Raw genomic sequence first — 17,050 nt, forward strand, 5'->3', positions numbered from 1 at the left:
CAGTGACATACAAAACTTGTCTGACTTCTCTGTACTTGGCATTGGTACACAGTCTGAAGTGTAAGCTGCATCTTACACCCTCACTGTGTACAGCAAGTACTCGTGGAAGCCCTCACTGCTCTGTCACTGTGACTCTTCCATCTTACTTGGCTGTCATCACCTTTACAACTCCTTTATACCTCCTTATTAATAACTCCAAATACAAATGGCTGTCCCACTAATAAGAGGTCCTGCTAACCTGCTTTTTACTACTATGGAAAGCAAGTGCAGTTCTTTAAAAAGTCAGACTCTTACATCAGAGTCAATACATGCTTGTGCAAAACTGCCCTTTTGCATGTATTTTTTTCACAAAATACAGTGGTTTCTGTGGTTGAATGGTGCTCTGGCTATGTAATTCTCATAATAAACCATTTACAATGTAAATAAGAAATATATGCCTAATATATATATTACATCTATTAATTTAGAATATTGAAAGTATTCTTATTATTTAAAAGAATAATATTTTTTAGAAGCTCAGAACACTGCAGGGGCAGAGGGGAGTTCCAGATCTTACCACGCTTTACAGCTCTCACATATTGTAGATGGTTTGTTCCACTCTTTCTAATGGCTCTGCTAATTTCTATATACTTTCTTATACCAGAGGCCTGGTTTTCTGTGATCCTGGGCACTCAGTTTGCAGTGACGTTCTCAGCACCTCTGAAAGATGTCCCAAGTTTGACCCAAGAATGAAAGCAATAACTTAATTTTTTTTTATAAAGGTTATTATTGCTAGTATTTGTGTTTTCCTTTTCTACCAAATGTATTTTTAAGACGTAAACTGTGAAGAAGTTTTCAGAAAGAAGTTACTAGGAATGCAGAATGTTACTATTAGCAGCTACCAGTCCTGTACAATAAGAAACTGATGCAGATTTTGCAACTCAATAAATACACAATGTCCACTGAATAATATTTAATGCAATGTTTACCTCAGCAATAATAGACTATATGAGAAGTACAGTGTTTTACGGAACAGATACATCAGATGGTATTTGTGTATTTGCTTTCAGCTATTCTTGCCTAAATATAGATGATGTTTAAGTGAAAAACGGGCAGTGAACAAGCCAGCTCTTCGGACTCATTTGCTTGAATGCAGGAACCCACTAAAAGACCAGATATAGAAACCTTGGTGCCTTGAGCAGACAAGTGGCTATACTGGGGTAACAAACGCATTTCAAACCCTGTAACATGCAACACAATCATATGGATCACTACATGCAATACGTAACACATGGAGCAGGTCGTGTCTGCTGGACGTAGCACTGTGTGCCTGTAGCACAGACTTCAGCACTTTTCCACTTGTGGTGAACATGCATCCACATTTTCAGGGACAGCTACATACATTTAAGATTATCCAAGGGACGAAGCCCTGACCTGACAACTGCAGTCAGGGGGATTTCTGCCATGGGCTGCGTGCAGGGAAGAGAGTGTGTGTGGGATCGCAACTGCCATTTTTGGATTTGCCCTTTGCTTCTCCCCCAAGCCTGTGCTGCTCTGTGCTCAGCCAGCACTGCATCGCTCCTGCTCCCCACTTCCCACAGCATTCCTATTCACTGCTCATCCCAGACGGGATGAGGTTGCTTGTTCTGCCAGCAGCTCTGCCTCTGTGGCTGCCTGTCCTGCTGGTGCTGACTGCAATCCTCTTAATCCCCCCATTCAGACCCCAGCAATGATAGAAACCAATCATGCGTCACATTAACTTAATGAGGTATTAATTACATTTAAGAATTGATTCCTTCTCCTCTACAAACAGTATTTCAGGAATTATAGCTTGTCTGAAGATATAATTTTTTAACTTAAATATATATAAGGTGTAATAAATAACTTTTTTTTAAGTGAGAAGGGAGATCAGATTTGTGAAGTTGATGTTTCTCCTTGGTTTGCGCCGTCTCCTTGTGCCGAGTGAGTCAAAAACTGTCCTGTAGCTCCAATGTATAACCTGGAACGCATTGGCCACTTCTACAAGAGAAGAGACAAAGCACAGTGCTGAGATACCCAGGAACTGCGCAGTCTAAACGCACTTCTCAGCAAAGCTTTACACCTTGATGGAACTGCAACACAAGGAAACAGGGAACTGCTGCTATCACCAGAAAGTTCCTGTTTTGGTATTTTTTGGAAAAATGTTATAAGCTGGGTAAGGGAAGCTCAGTTCTCTGTGTTTTTTTTCATAATTAATCGTGAGGTGCAGCTCCTAAACCCCCTGGATGCAACAGACAGGAGTAAGTCATGCTGACAAGTCATCATAGCACAACTCCTATAGCAGATGCTCTGCTCATAAAATAAAACAAAGGTTCTTTTTGGTGCCAGAGATACCACGGGGATACCAACCAACACCTGCAGAGACCACAGCCCTGCACACGTGCTCATCCATGCCGGCCGGCCCCACAACGCCGACCGCGGTGCCGGGGCTGCCGAAGACTGGGGGTGAGGGAGAGCTGAATATAACAGCTCCTGGCAGTCTTCAGCTTCTCCTTCTTTGTCAGCTTCCAAGATTTCAGATGAGACAACTCATCTTTCCGCTCACTGACTATAGGAACAATCGGTTACGTTGGTGTTCAATATCTATTCTTAACTTTCCTAATTTAGCTTCAGCAAGTGGCTGCAGAGGGCCCTGCGGCACAGGGGGGGCTGAGCTGGGTGGCCCCTCTTGGGAGGAAGCACTCTGCTCCCATTCCATGAGCTGAGTTCAGCTAGAGAGGGGCATGTTTGAAAAGACAACTTGTCACACATACCAAACACAAAAGTACCTGAAACACAGTCAAGAATGTTGTTCCAAAGGAACACAATGCTCTAAAGACACAACTGGGAACAGGCTAGCACCTTTCCCGTGGGTAACGACAGAGACCTCCAAGGACTGTGGGGGCTTTAATACTCCAGTGAAATCTCAGCTCTTCTATTTAAAGACACAAAGCAGCAGCATGTTCTCACTTTGAAAGCCTGTACAGTCTCATTCAGTGTTATTTCAAGAGTGATGTTATCCATTCATCACCAATCAGACATCTGAGTTTAAAAACTCGTAAGCCCTATTTTTTGTTTGGTGTGCACACAACTGTACTTGGATATTTTACACTCCTCACTATTTGTATTTACTGTGCTTCATATGAGTGTAGTTGCAGTCCTCATCTGTGCTCATTGTCTCATATCCTGCACTTTGGGGTTTTTTTTAAAAAGCATGTACTATGATTTGACTGTGACAAAAATTAGTTTACTACCGGGAATATGAAAAAGATCGTTTAGACTTATACAATCTTTACAAAACTAAATACAGGTAAATGGCACATAAATGAGATTATAAAAAAAATAATTGCTGGATGAATCCAGTATTGCTGTATTCTAGTAGCCTGGGAAACGTGCATCTGTATCGTAACTGCTGCATTAACTATTTAAAAGTATTTTTCTGCCAGTAATAGTTGGCAGCTGATAAAAAGTACCGTAAGAGACCTGTGTCCTTACACTCTGACCAAGGGAACTAACAGGAGCTACTTCAAACTTATTTTGAAACATATAAATTTTTTTTTTTTCTTAAATTATAGCCATCTTCTAATTGATGTAAAGGTTTCGCTTTCTTAATGAGCCTGCTAATAATTTTAATGGCCTCAGAAGCCTATGCTAATATAATACTTTTTACAGCAACCAACACTGCGAACAAGAAACTCTCTGTGAACTACTCACTTTACAGGACTTGGAGATTACTTCACAAATTAATCTTAATTAAATCATTCTGAATTCACCAGACTTTTAAAAAAAAGAAGAAAAATAACATCCCAGTGCTCTAACTCACTCCCTGAGACCAGAGCCAAAGAAAATACCCTGTGGTATTTGGGAGTCCAGTCAGCCAGTGAGCAACGCATGTGAAACCAGTTTCCAGCCCCAGATCCTCTCCAGGAGCAGCTCCCCTTCCACATCCCTTCTGCATCACTGAGATATTTTTTTGACAAAGGGAAGAGCAACAACAATATATACCAACTAGACAAAGTAAAAGCATCAGAAAAGCACTTTCACAGAAGGACCTGACAGATGGGCAGTCATTAACATCACCTTCCATACCCTGGATGCCTCGGGAGGAGAAACAAAGCAGACCCAGCTGTGGCTGGGGTTGCCAGTGTGGGACAGGCATCACCTCAGCCCCACACATCCTCTACAGGCAGCTCTGGTGGGTCTGGGGAGGGATCATCAAGGTTTCCAGGTGGGGACCGAGGAGGTGCTGGTACTCCTCTGGTGCTGCTCTCCACCTTCACTTCCAAGGGACCAAGTCCCACTAGCTTTGGACCTGCCCTATATTTGATCTTTTTGTGCCAAGTCCCTGAAACTGAGGGACAAAGCTTTGGGACGCTTCCACCAGGCCCCTAGCACCGAGAAGCAATGGTTAGTCTAGGCAGTCTTCTCATGTATGAACTCCAACAAGGTAAATAAGCTCGAAATCTTCAGTTTCATCTAAGTATCTTTAACACCCAACTTCAGCAAGAGAAGCTGGTCGCTGCTCCCCATCTCTCCTACCTTGACAGGGTGAAGGTATCCATCCCCTCGGAGGGTGCCCAGGCCCTCTCCCGGCGACTCTTCCTCGTCCTGAAGGCTGCGAGTGAGGTGTGCGATGTAGGTGGTGGCCAGGAGGAGCACATCCAGCTTGGAGAGCTTGGTGTCGGGTGGCACGGAGGGGAGAGTCTTCTGCAGCTCCAGGAAGGCATGGCGCAGGGTTTGGACCCGGCTGCGCTCCCGGGCGGCGTTGGCGGCAGCGGGTCTGCCCGGAGCAGGCCCGGCCCGCGGCCCAGCCGCCACAGGCGGGCAGGAATTGCTGCCGGCAGCAGCAGGCAGCAGGGAACCAGGCTCTGCACCCGGGCCAGAGATCTCCTGGCTGCTCTCAGCCAAGTGTCCAGAGTCCATTGGTGGCTTCCCCAGCAGGGAGGGTCCTGCAACCAACAAGAGCATCCCTAAAGGCAGCCGCCGCGCTGGGCCGAAGCACGGGCTTTCTAAAAACTATCAGAAATGGAAATGCTGCCTGAGCCAGTAAAAGCCAGGGTGCTGCCGTGTGAGCTGCTTTTCCACCCACTGCTTTTGAATTTAGTATCACACACAGACAGGGAAGTTGAACTCTCAGCAAAAAATTGTTGTTGGTTTGTGGGGTTTTTTTGTGGACCGCAACATGCAGAGCAGTTTCTCTGAATCACCTGAATCTCCCATAGCCCAAACATTGCCCTGCTCTTCTGAGAAAACCCACCAGGCAACACCAAGCAGTACTGCCACAGTGTTTTCCATCCACAACTAACTAAAAATTAGGCTAAATGTGATTTGTTTTTTTTTTTAAACACATACTATTTCTATAATCTGGGACATGGGACTGTGTGTTTATTTTCTACTTACCTGCCAACATTTTAGCAATGGTATTTCAGGTGATCAGTGCTCCATGGATGACAGAAAGAAAAATACTATTATCAGATGAAGTGGTGAATGCAGCCACAGAGCACAGAACCCATTTTTTTGAAGGTCCACAATTGTAAAGGTTCAGGAACCGACTTTGCCCATCCTCCCACCCCTAATGCTACTTCAGAATTTCTGTGCTCATCCCGTAGATTCTATCTTTTCAAACATAAAAAGCATCTTGTAAAATGGATTTCAGACATTGGGGGGCAAAAGAATCCTTTTAAAACAACGGCAAGAAGCTCCTTTTGAGCAAAGCTGAAAGTTACGACTGCAAGGTTTTCTCCCAGCTTTCAGAAAAGATGGTCAGTCAGCTCCTCCTGTCAGAAAACTCCGTCCTTTAATTAATTCAGTTCCACAGTAACATGCAATTCAGTCAATATTCCCCAAAGTGCAGCACATCTTGGCTACAATAATACCTGATCTGGGTGTCCTCACTCAAGCACCCCTTCTTGGTGTCTCCGATCCCACCTCCCACGTGTTGGAAGCTGCTGCTGCGATGGCCCAGCTAGACAACACGGGTAAGAACAAGTTATTAACACATTTAGCTGCACTCAAATACTATGTAAGTTTTAAAAAATTAAATAAAAAGTATGCACATAAAGATCTAAATTTGCAAAAATACGGCCTTCATGTTGCAAATTATTTCAGCCATGTGCTGGAGTCCCACTGAAATCCCTGTGTCATTGTGACTTAGAATAGTGAAAAAACCCAGGACAATGAACCACATCAAAGATTTCTAGCAGAGAAGAGGAAAGGTTTCTAAATAATCTCTTTTATAATGCTCTAATTTGATGGTATTTAGAAGGTAAACTGGAGGTTATTTATTGTGATTAATTTGCTATTCATCTGGCTCACAGGACTTTAACAGCTAATGTTTTCTTAAACAGTAGTACAGTTTAGACTAAAGTTATTTGTGAAATACTCTCTGTGCGTTCTATCTTGAAACCAAATAAAAAAACCCAAACACATTACTCTTTTTATTGTGATATTTATGACCAAGATAGAATGAAACTCATTAAGTCTACATGAAATTGAGTGCGGGATAGAAAATGGTTCTTAAATAGACTATTTCCTTTAACTTAAAATAAAAAAGCTCCCTTGTGCTTTTTTTTTCTTGGTTTTTTTTTTTTTGCATGAAGGCACAGTCAGACCTGGGTGTGTTTTAGTGGCAAAAAAAACAATTTCTATTGCTACTGCAGAGTCAAGGCCATAACAAAAACAGACAGAAGAGTCTATGATTTATGTTTATCAGCAGAATTTCTCATCTGCCTCTCCATCAAAATCCCACTGAAATTAGGAAGTCTTCCCTGATTACTGGAAAAGACAGAATTGCCCAAGGATACAGACAGATTTGGTTAGAATAAATATCTGCTCATCTACTAAAACACGGGACTGGTTTACACACAGTTTTGGTTTTGCTGTGCGGGTTTATAACCAGATTTAGCATTTTGCATGACACAGTACGTAGAAATGCACGTACCTAACAACCTCATTTCCTTGGGCACCCCCTCGAAGTAGAAGTTTCTGGTTTAGGAGCTTCACATCTACACAGCATGAAATCGTGGGCCTACGGAAAAGAAAAGAAGAAAAAAAAAAAAAAGGCAAAAATCTCAACTGTGGAAAGGAGAAATTTCACTCAGAATTAATTTCTTCGCTGTTAGATTTCCGCACCAAGCACATGCAGCAATACCCAGTAGCCCAGGAAAGTCCACGAGGCAGCAACACGGGCACCTACTCGGGGTATGCACACGTGTGTGGTCACAGCTTGGTGGCTCCTGAGCCAAGATCATGCTTGTCACACCCTGGGACTGGGCAGCGTGGCTCTTCCCAGCGCTGCAGACCCGGCGCAGGCTCCGGGTGCTGCGCTCACCGTACAGCAGGGAGTCCAAAAACCCGCTGCTGAAAACTGAAATAAGAAAGATACCTCAGAGCAACAGCCAGTTTCCACGTAATCTCACTTAACATTTTACAATAAAGAGGTTTGTGATTGGTTGGTTGTTTTTTTTTTTAAGATAACAGCAATAATTTTTGCAAACATCCACCAGCTCCCCGGCATGCCCAGAGACCTGGCAACGGGGGTGTGCAAGGAAGTTGGACGTGTGACCATTTCTAAAGCACTTCTATCGCAGACTTTCTAACGCGGGCAGACGCGTGCGTGTTTTTACATGACATTACAAGACATAACCGGTTTGAAATCTAAATAGTTTACAAGACGGCGCAACGCTGAAGCCAGCCCTGTATCCCCTGTGAACGACGAAGGCAACCTGCCGGCACGGGGAAGATCCGAAACGCCAGAGCACGCAAACTGAAAAGAAACCGGTGGGAACCTTAGATAAAACTTGTTTGCAGCCTTTTCAGTTGTTCCTTGGGGGGAAAAAAAAAAAAAAGCAAAACAACAATGGTGAGTCTAGAGTATTTCGCATCGCTTTTAACCCGAGGTTGCCCTTTGCTAACTCCGGTAACCGTTAACGAAAACGCCTTCTCCGACGCGGTGGAACAGGAACCCGCCCGCCCGCCCGTGCGGGCAGCACCGGCGCTGACCCGCTCCGCCGCCCCGGGGAGCTGCGGACCCGCCGGCTCCGTCCCGCACTCTCGGCGGGTGTACCCGGCTCCCCGCCGCCTCGGGCAGACCTGGAGCCCCGACCCGGGGAACGCCCCGGCCCCGCGATGAACTCACCGCTCCCGCCCGGAGCGGGTCCGCCCGGCGCGGGCCCCTCACACCGCACACGTCCCGCCCCGTCCAGCCCCGCGGCGCCGCTTTTAAGCCGGGGAGGCCGGTGGGCGCGGCGGGGTTGGGTCGCACCTGGGGTGCCGGGCTCCCCCCGCCGGCAGCGACCGCCCCTTCCCGGGCCGGTGGGTCATTAATCACGGAGCTGTCGGGGGGCGGCACCGCCACAGGGTCCCCCCTCGTCCCCGGCGGCGACCCCAGTTCCGTGCGGGCCCCGCTGCGGAGCCAGGCGGGAGGAAGGGCGGGAGCTGCCGCTCGCCCTGTACGAGCTGTTTTTCTTGGGATAAAGTAACGGTTTTGCTGGAGGAGCGTAATTTAATCGCAGGGCTGGGAGCTCAGGCGGTGGTTCGTTCAAGGCAAGTCGCCTCTTCTCGCTCCGTCGCCGCTTTTCTGGCCCAGAGAGGGTCCCAGGGAGGGCGGGGGTCCCTCCGGGGGAGCCTCCGTCGTGGCAGCTCCCGTGGGGACAGACCCACGCGCGTGGGTCCAGACGCGGGGTGGGAACCACGAGCGGGATGAGGGGCGACTGGGAGGGCAGAGGGGTGACTTACAAGCGAACGGGGAGCCATTAAAAATTAGTAACGTTAATAAGAAGGGACAGTCAAAATAAATGCCAGGGGTACAGAATTAGCCCAGAAAAAACATTTCGAACGAAGCCTGATTGTGCGATAAGAGAGACACAATAAATCAAGCCTCGGAGCAGTAGAAAAAAACAAAGTCTGAGCCATGCGTTACCGGTTTTGCAGCCAAAAGCATTAAGGTCTTAATCTTTTAGCGATCACTGGAAGTCCTGGGAAGGGATGATGCCGAGGCGGGAGGGAGGCGGCTGGTGAGGAGCAGGCACCGGGGGCGGCAGAACCGTGCGGGAGTAGCCACGCACCGGGGGCGGCAGGGCCGTGCGGGGGCAGCCACGCACCGGGGGCGGCAGGGCCGTGCGGGGGCAGCCACGCACCAAGAGGGTGAGCCCGTCTGGGCCGGAGGCTCGGGCCTGAGTATTTCAGAACCCGCGCTGGGGGGAACGAGCAGGAGCTGCCCGGGGGTCCCTGCTCCGAGGGTCCCTGCCCGGCCCCGCCGCCCTCGGGCTGGTACCGCAGCCGCGCCGCGCCGGCTCCGGGGAGGGCTGGATGGCAAGGGCTGCTGTCGCGTTGTGGCAAGGAAGGTGAATTTAATTAGTAAACCCCAAACTATGCCTCAGCATTTGCTTTTGCCTGGCGCTGGCTGCCTTGGTAGGGGTTTCCCGTCTTCCCTCAGAGGTTACTCTGACAAAAGCTGCTCTGTCAGTGTGTACAAGGCCATGATCACAGCCTTCACCTGCACCACGGACTGTCCTTCAGCCTCCCGGTGCCCAGAAGAACGGAGGCTGCAGCTTCCTGGGGGCCCCTCCAAGCAGCCCTGCTGAACCAGTCTTGCATCCCGGCCCACACATCAGCCCCGAGGTTTCCAAGTCTGCCTCCCGCCTAAGCGAGCCCTGCCAAAACCTTTCTGCAGCTAAAACCTCTTAGAAATACACTCGACAGGCACATAGTCTGCTCAGTCAGCCCCTGGGGCTCAAACAAGCAGTTCTCGAACCTGTTCTTACACTGAAAACACCCTCGCTGACACTGTGGTACAGGAGAACTGATCCTGGACTCCCAGGGGAGTGTGAGCACTTGCCTTCCAGCCGAGTTTCCCTGGGGCTTTTCTTTCATTCTGTAATTGCCAGACATGCACTGACTGTGTCCAGCACACAACTCGGGGGCTCAGCTTTCCCATACCCCAGGGAGGTGTCCTCAGTGTGTCTGCCTGAGAAATGTCTACTCAAAAAGGACTTTTAACTAGACCAGGGTACCCTCAACAAGGTGAATATGGGTAATTGATAGAGGATTTAATGGTAGGTATCCACACTGCCTGAGACTTCCCAGCCCCTCTAAATTAGCAGATGGGTGCTGTGCTCTTCTTCTCCACTCTAATGTAATTAATGACAGCAAGTTATCTTTTTGATGTTTCCATTGTACACACTGTGTTCAGTCTCAGTGCAGGAAAGCCAGTGGAAGGATTTGGAAGAGAAGTGGTGGAGCCCCCATTACTGTCTTTTGACAGCTCAAAATCCAGCTTGTTGCAGAGTGTGGCTGAAGAGATTGCATAGTGAGATTTGTGAGTGGGGTTTGGAGAGACCACCCTGGCTGCTAACACCACAGAAGAGGTGCTTTAAATATATTTTTAAAGCCAAACCAAACCAAACAGATAAAAAGAGATACTTTCTCCCACCAGAAGATTCCTCCTGTGTTGTAACCACAAAGAGATCCAGTGATTATTTTATTGTATTAACCCACTACTTAAGTCTAAAGCTGTAACAAGCTGCTGCAGCTGTTTCTTCTTCTTTCCCACACGTCTGAAAATTACTTTCCTGCCTTACCTTCCACAGTATATTTAAAATCTGAGAAACGCAGGGTCACAGAAGAGCCAGATTTCCAGAGTGATTTGGGTAAGAAAAAGATCTACCAGAGACAGAGTGATGTTTTTCCAGGTACACTTTGCTCCCTTCTTGTCAAGTTATTTTCTGGTTTTACAGCTACAATTCAGCATGAACATTAATGGTATTTCCTTCCAATTTGTTAATTTTCTCCCATTCCCATTTCAGTACAAGGACTTAACAGTATGTTTGTCTGCTGGTCAGGTGAAGTGTGGATATACACATACTCCTGATGGACTAGTAGCGATATTGCTTGGCCAAGTAAACCAGTTTACAGTGCAAAGCCTCACATGGGCTGTATCTGGTCAGGGCCCACTGATTCCAGCTGTAGCTTGAGCGCAAATAAAAGGTGAGACACAGCCACAGGAGAGTCAAAATAGGCTGAAACTCAGAACTTCTGCTCCATGGGAAAGTCCCAGCCCATCACAGTGGGAGTACATTCCAAACCCAAACAAGTATTTTTAAAATCTCCAATTAAATTTTTTTTTCCCCTTGCTTTAAGTGCCATATTGTTAGCATATTGTAGGACTACAGCATATTCTGCAGCTCTGTCAAATACTTTATGTTACAGTGCAGCAAAATATTTTTTATTGTTTTCTAAATTACTATAATTAGAGCTGCTTCTTAATGCTGGAATACTAGAACACATGAGTGCCTCTCTAGTATGCTGAAGGAATGGTTTTAACATTGAAAAAGAAAATAAGACAAACATTTTACATTTCATCTCTCCTTCCAAATTTGCTGGTCAAAGTTGTTTAGCTTCCAAAAATGTTGTCTTAATCAAAATTCCTTTTAAAATTACAAAGTCTTTTGATGAACATTTTTATTAGCAACCCTAGAAAGTTAAAATGTAAAACTGGCTCTCCTAACCCCCTTAAAATTGTCCTCTCTCTAGATTTTTCCATTCACAGTCATAAATCCAAATATTTAAAGATAAATGTGGTTTGGTTTTTTAAAATCCAAAAATTATCAGAGGCAAGTTGCAAAAAGGAAGCTTACATGAGTTTAATATTCCATTCTCAGAGATGTCACCAAGAAGCAGACATCCACTTTTCTCAGTAATAATGACTTTAAAAATATATCTAAAATACATATCAGAAGGGCTTCATTCTAGTGTGTGTACATACATGTTAGAGCATAATATTAAGTCTTAGTCTTACATTATTTTAAAAGACTTAAATCTTTTTAAAGAGTCAAATACTGAGATCCTGCTGTAATTCCACTTCACATCCACAGATAATTAAGAAAATATGTTAAAACTTTTCCGTTCTAGATCACAGGAAAGGTATCCCGTTTGGAAGTGTCTCTGGTTAGCTCAGCCACTCTTAATCTAGGAAAAGAGAAAGGAAAAGCAGGGTGAAGGATGAGAACCCCAGGAGATATGGCTCACGGCAGCCGCATGAGAAGCACAGTGTTGCAGCCAGTGTGAGTGAGTGGAGTGGGACCTGAGCAGGGTAAGGGCTGGCTTTGCTGCAGCTGAAGTGTGAATGTTTATACATCAAATGACAGCAGGAATGATTGCACTCCAGGGGAATCGCAGACTTAAAATGGAGGGATTTAGAGCAGGCCAAAGAACGGGATTGAGCACTCACGTGCACACCTGGGATGTAGCCAAGATGTTACAGAATATACAAGAGGAGGTGAGATCTAGAGAGATCGAGACCCACTTCACTGTTTTACCAGTGAAAGACTTTGAGTTTTGCTTCAGCTAGACCTGAGTTCCTTGCCTGCAGGATTCTCTGTGTGAAGCCTCATGGCCTACCAGGACAGGGAATAATTAACATCTTAAATATTAACATCTTAAATATTAAAATCTTAAAGCCAGAAGTACTCAGAATGTATTATAATTAAGTCACGCTCTAGGTGGCTTACACAACATAAGTCCCATTGAGAAACACTAACAAATCATAGAGTCATAGACTAATGGAATGTCTTGGGTTGGAAGGGAAGGTCATCTCGTCCAAATCCCCTACAATAAGCAGGGACATCTCACACTGGAACAGATTGCTCAGAGCCCCATCAAGCCTGACCTTGAATGTCTGCAGGGATGGGGCCCCCACCACCTCTCTAGGTAGCCTGTTCCAGTGATCCACCACCCTCATATTGAAGAACTTTTTCCTAATATCCAACCTAAATCTACCCTTCTCTAGCTCGAAACCATTACCCGTTGTCCTGTCATTACATGCCCTTGTGAACAGGGCTTCCCCAGCCTTCTTACAGGCTCCTTACAGGTACTGGAAGATCACTACAAGGTCCCCTCAGAGTTTTTTCTTCTCCGGGCTGAACAACCCCAGCTCCCTCAGCCTGTCTTCCCAATAGAGGTGCTCCAGCCCTCTGATCATTTTTGTTGCCCTCCTGTGGACATGCTCCAACAAGTCCACATCCATCTTGTGTTGGGGCTCCAGAGCTGAACACAGTACTCCAGGTGAGGGCTCATCAGGGGCACAATCAGCTCTCTCACCCTGCTGGCCACACTGCAATCCACTGAACGTTTTTAAATGGGTATGTGCAAGGCAGAGGGAAGTGTTAGGGTGGAAATGCTTCCTCAGGTCATGCCATGCTGTGAAGATCAGGGAGTGACTTCCTAAGGCACGGCATCGAGTCAGTAATCCAGCAGCTGCCACTTCCAATGTGTTCACCAGAAGTACTGGCACTCTTCTCTGGGAACTGCCTAAACAAGAAGCAACTTTTCAAAAGTACACTTTTCTGTCTTCCTCAATCTGAATGCCTTTGATGATGACAGCTGAAACATACTTGGTTAGTGCTCATTTCAGTAATGGACTAATAATGGCAGTTACACATATCAGAGCTTTATTTCTTGTTTTGTATTGTCTTATTCTGATGGCAGATCACTCACTAGCTTTAACAGCAGCAAATGGCACCTGAGGGTTATGATACCACTTATTTACTACCTTAGTTTTGGAAATTTATTTATTTTATAATGAAGATAAATATCTTCCTGTTCAAGGGGAGAATGCATGCAGGAGTTAAATTTTATTATATCAAGGAGCAATAAAATAGAAACAGTAACAAAATATTGAATGCAAAAAGACTGATCCTGATTTCCTTATTAATGAAAAATGCCATTATTACTTCAGAGAGGGTCTCAAGCATAAGATGCTGAGCTGACATTCATACAGAGAAACTCCATGAGGAAGGGTTTTATTCCAGGGGCAATTTACAATCTTGGCTTTCCTTTCCTTACCTGTACATTTGGAATTTTCCTGCATCTGAGAGCTAAGCATTCATTTAATTACTTGCATTAGTGCAAAGCAGGCAAACTCAAGGCCAAATTATTTAAAGCAGAATTTGAAGTATAATTAGTGTGTAATACTCCCAATCAAAAAATTAATCAGCACAGACATCATTAACCTTTTTGTGCCTTCTTTCCTACCTATTCCACATTATTCACCAGAACATGGAAAAATCCAAATGATGGAAATTATTCTTTAGGACACTGGTGAAAAACAACTCCTTTTTTCAGGAAGTTTAAGAACTAGGCAACCCATTTAGCCTACCATGTGTTGATGTTTTGACGTGCTTTTAATAGAATGCATTGCTTCTATGTAAATAGGCAGTCCCCTCATTCTTCTGAATGCTCTCAGAAAGCAGAGTTAAGTTCAACATACTTGATGTTGTCTGGTTTTGAGATTACAAAGACGCAGATAACAAATCCAAAGAGACACCAGTAACTTTCTTTGTAAACTTTAAGAGGAAAAAATAAAAATCCAGTAATGGCCAAATCTTTGTATCCTGTAACTTCTGGATTTTAGAATTCAGCTTCTGCTGTTGCTTCAGATTCCTCCTCAACCTACATCAGAGACATCAGAGAAGACAGATGAGATCTTCACGTCAGAACCACACCAAAGCCCCTGCTGCTCCTGTAATGCTTGCCAGGACCACACAACATTTCTACAAAATTTACAAGCAGTGTTGTCAAAAAAAAAAGACAAAAAAAAAAAGACCAAAAAAAAGATCTTCACCTATTGTAAGGATTGACTGAAACAGTAAAAGCCCATTTCTTTTTTTTTTTTTTTTTTTTGCAGTGCCAAGGCTGGGGGTCAGACTAATCTAAATTGATATAATCTGACCATTTTGGGCATTATACATTCTTTTATTAGAAAATCGACCAAATTTTCCCACATACAAAAGTGGTGACAGTTAAACATTTTTTTTCCACATAAATTCGTATCAAATAGTGATAATTTTCAAGTTCAGGAAACAAAGAATCTTAGAATCTTGTTTCACAAGAAACAAAATCTTAGTAATAGTCGAAGTAATTTCTCATAGAAATGAAATCAGATAAGACTCAGACTTTTATTAAAAAATCTTTTACTACAAACTCTGTAACTGATTATACCCAGCTTTACTGGACATGTAATTAGTGATTACTATGACAGTCTAATATATTAACTCTCCAAGAAAGGGAGATCTTATTGCTCCAAATCTCTTTTTGAATTGAAGTATTAGTCTATTCCACGGATCATTTCACAGCTGGCTCTGATTTATCTTGGTTTTGATGCAGCAATTAATTCTGCTCAGAATTAAGAGAACAGAAAGATGTAGTCACTCATTTCTGTAGTCTCTGGTTACAGTGTTACTTGATTGAAGAGGTAAGGTTCAAATACATATTTTTTTAGCAGTGAACTCCTAGAACTTCAAGGCCATGTGACAAAGTAAAAACCCATTGTTTGGGTTTTTTTCCCATAGTGAAGTAAAATTTATTTGTTACAGTCACAGTATATATAACATTTATGATTTAGTGACTGTAAATAAGCAGGTTCACATAATAATTGATTCCCCTCAGAGCCTGTTAGTCAGGATAGCTACTTTGCACAACACACAGATGAAAAATCATAAGAAAAACATGGAAGAGCCTTCAGATCCCTTTGCTTTTATCAGCTACACTCTGAATTACAAACACATAATTTCCCAGATTAACAGATCATGTCTGAATCCTCATCCTAAAAAATCAGTGGGCACATCTTGAACACTTAGTCTTTTTTATTGGCTATTTTTTTCCTTTTCAGCCCCAGTTTTAGAACTTCTGAGTTGTCTGGCTTTTATAGCTGCATCAGAGAAAGTTCTATGCACTGCTTTATAACTACACATATTAAAAAATAGTATGACATTGAATTAACTTACACCTTGCACTATTTTTAATGTGATATTTAAGAAAAATTGGAAATTTTTCATTGGTTAGTGATCTCATGTACAAATGTGAACTATAGATCAGTAATTCAAACACTGTGTGTGTACACAGTGATTACAAAGCTTATGTGTCTATTTGTTTTTTCCTGATGATGGTCAGGGCAGTACCAAGGGGAGGTGTTCAGACACTGATGCCTTATTTTTTTCCCTTTTGGTACTTCTAACACACCAAAAGGCCACAACAGTACTGCAGATTGCTCTGAAAGCATCAGAATCTTTACTGGCAAGGCCTGGCCTCACACCTCCTAAATACTACCAACAGTGGATGATCACTGAATCAGGCAAATCTGATACATCCAAATCTTTGTAACTGGATGGGATGCATCCCAGGGTGCTGGAAGTGAGTTTGAGGAGGTAGAGCTGTTCCTAAGTTAACTAGTGGTTGTGATGCTGCCCTCCAATATATAGCATCTCATCTTGCTAGATGAGGACAAATTGACTGTGTTTTCATCTCAAGTTTGTTAAAGCAGCTGCTTTCAACTTCTCAGATATGGGAGTAGACCTACAGAGTGTGTGGCAGGATACAGGAAGGCAAATAGTGAAACAGCATTTATATCACTGCAGTAAATGACTTTATTGGAACTGATTTCAACTGAGTAGCTTCCAGAGTAATACTGAGGTATTGCAGAATGTATTTATATATCCCAATACAAGTAGCACTCTTTATTCTAATGTCAAATTGCTTTAAAAATCTCCCATGCAGGTATCTGTTTTAAAAAGCTGAAAACACAGCATTATTTCTTTAATTTGTTAATTTGATTCATGCCTTGTGTATATAAAAGTGATTTTTATAATTTTGTAAATGAGTTACACAATAAAAAGTGTGCAGTGCCAGCACAGCAGACTGTGAAGAAGTTTTGGCTTTTTTATCTCAACAGTAGTCTGTAAAAGTTCTGACAACACAGATCTAAAGATAGGAAAAAAGGAAACACTGCATACGGGATGTCTCATTTCTTTCATAACTATTATAATGAACACGTAGCACCTGAAAAACAGATATGGAAGGATTTGAGTGCACTTTTTGTTAATGGGACCATCCTAAAGTAGCACTTCATTCCTGATACAATTTGTTGGAGCCATTCACAAGATGCAACTCACTCTAAAGTCACTGAATAGCCCTCTCTATGAACTGCTTAAAATCTTACTGACCTACAGTTGGACTCAATGATCTTAAGCATCTTTTCCATCCTAAATGATTCCAAATA

At 43.9% G+C, this 17,050-nt stretch overlaps 3 protein-coding genes across 5 annotated transcripts in view; all 3 read right to left on the reverse strand.

The window, feature by feature from the left end:
• Positions 1 to 17,050, reverse strand: part of ARFGEF1 (ADP ribosylation factor guanine nucleotide exchange factor 1) — a 235,950-nt gene that overhangs the window by 18,765 nt on the left and 200,135 nt on the right. The window lies entirely within an intron of this gene.
• Positions 975 to 8,176, reverse strand: TCF24 (transcription factor 24). Its single transcript, XM_051609855.1, has 5 exons — positions 8,135 to 8,176; positions 6,938 to 7,024; positions 5,874 to 5,962; positions 4,537 to 4,946; positions 975 to 1,998 (listed from the first exon to the last, which is right to left on the reverse strand). Exons 4-5 carry the CDS (start codon positions 4,918 to 4,920, stop codon positions 1,888 to 1,890), a joined length of 495 nt encoding a protein of 164 aa, XP_051465815.1. The 5' UTR covers positions 4,921 to 4,946; positions 5,874 to 5,962; positions 6,938 to 7,024; positions 8,135 to 8,176; the 3' UTR covers positions 975 to 1,887.
• PPP1R42 (protein phosphatase 1 regulatory subunit 42) overlaps positions 7,001 to 17,050 on the reverse strand; it is a 28,977-nt gene continuing 18,927 nt past the window's right edge. For 2 of the 3 annotated variants that reach the window (XM_051609852.1, XM_051609850.1), the window contains exon 9: positions 14,271 to 14,445. The gene's annotated coding sequence lies outside the window, so the exon portion shown is untranslated. Of the gene's footprint in view, positions 7,025 to 14,270; positions 14,446 to 17,050 lie in introns of those variants that run through there. The other variant, XM_051609851.1, reaches the window with a different exon arrangement.

The sequence above is a fragment of the Apus apus genome, chromosome 2, assembly GCF_020740795.1.
Source record: "Apus apus isolate bApuApu2 chromosome 2, bApuApu2.pri.cur, whole genome shotgun sequence".
Lineage (NCBI taxonomy): Eukaryota > Metazoa > Chordata > Aves > Apodiformes > Apodidae > Apus > Apus apus.

Excerpts from the sequence above, each read along its gene's own strand:
- TCF24 (XM_051609855.1), bottom strand. The coding sequence starts at position 4,920 with ATGGACTCTGGACACTTGGCTGAGAGCAGCCAGGAGATCTCTGGCCCG. Across the intron at positions 1,999-4,536 it reads GATACCTTCACCCTGTCAAG|AAGTGGCCAATGCGTTCCAG; the intron begins GTAGGAGAGATG and ends CTTCTCTTGTAG.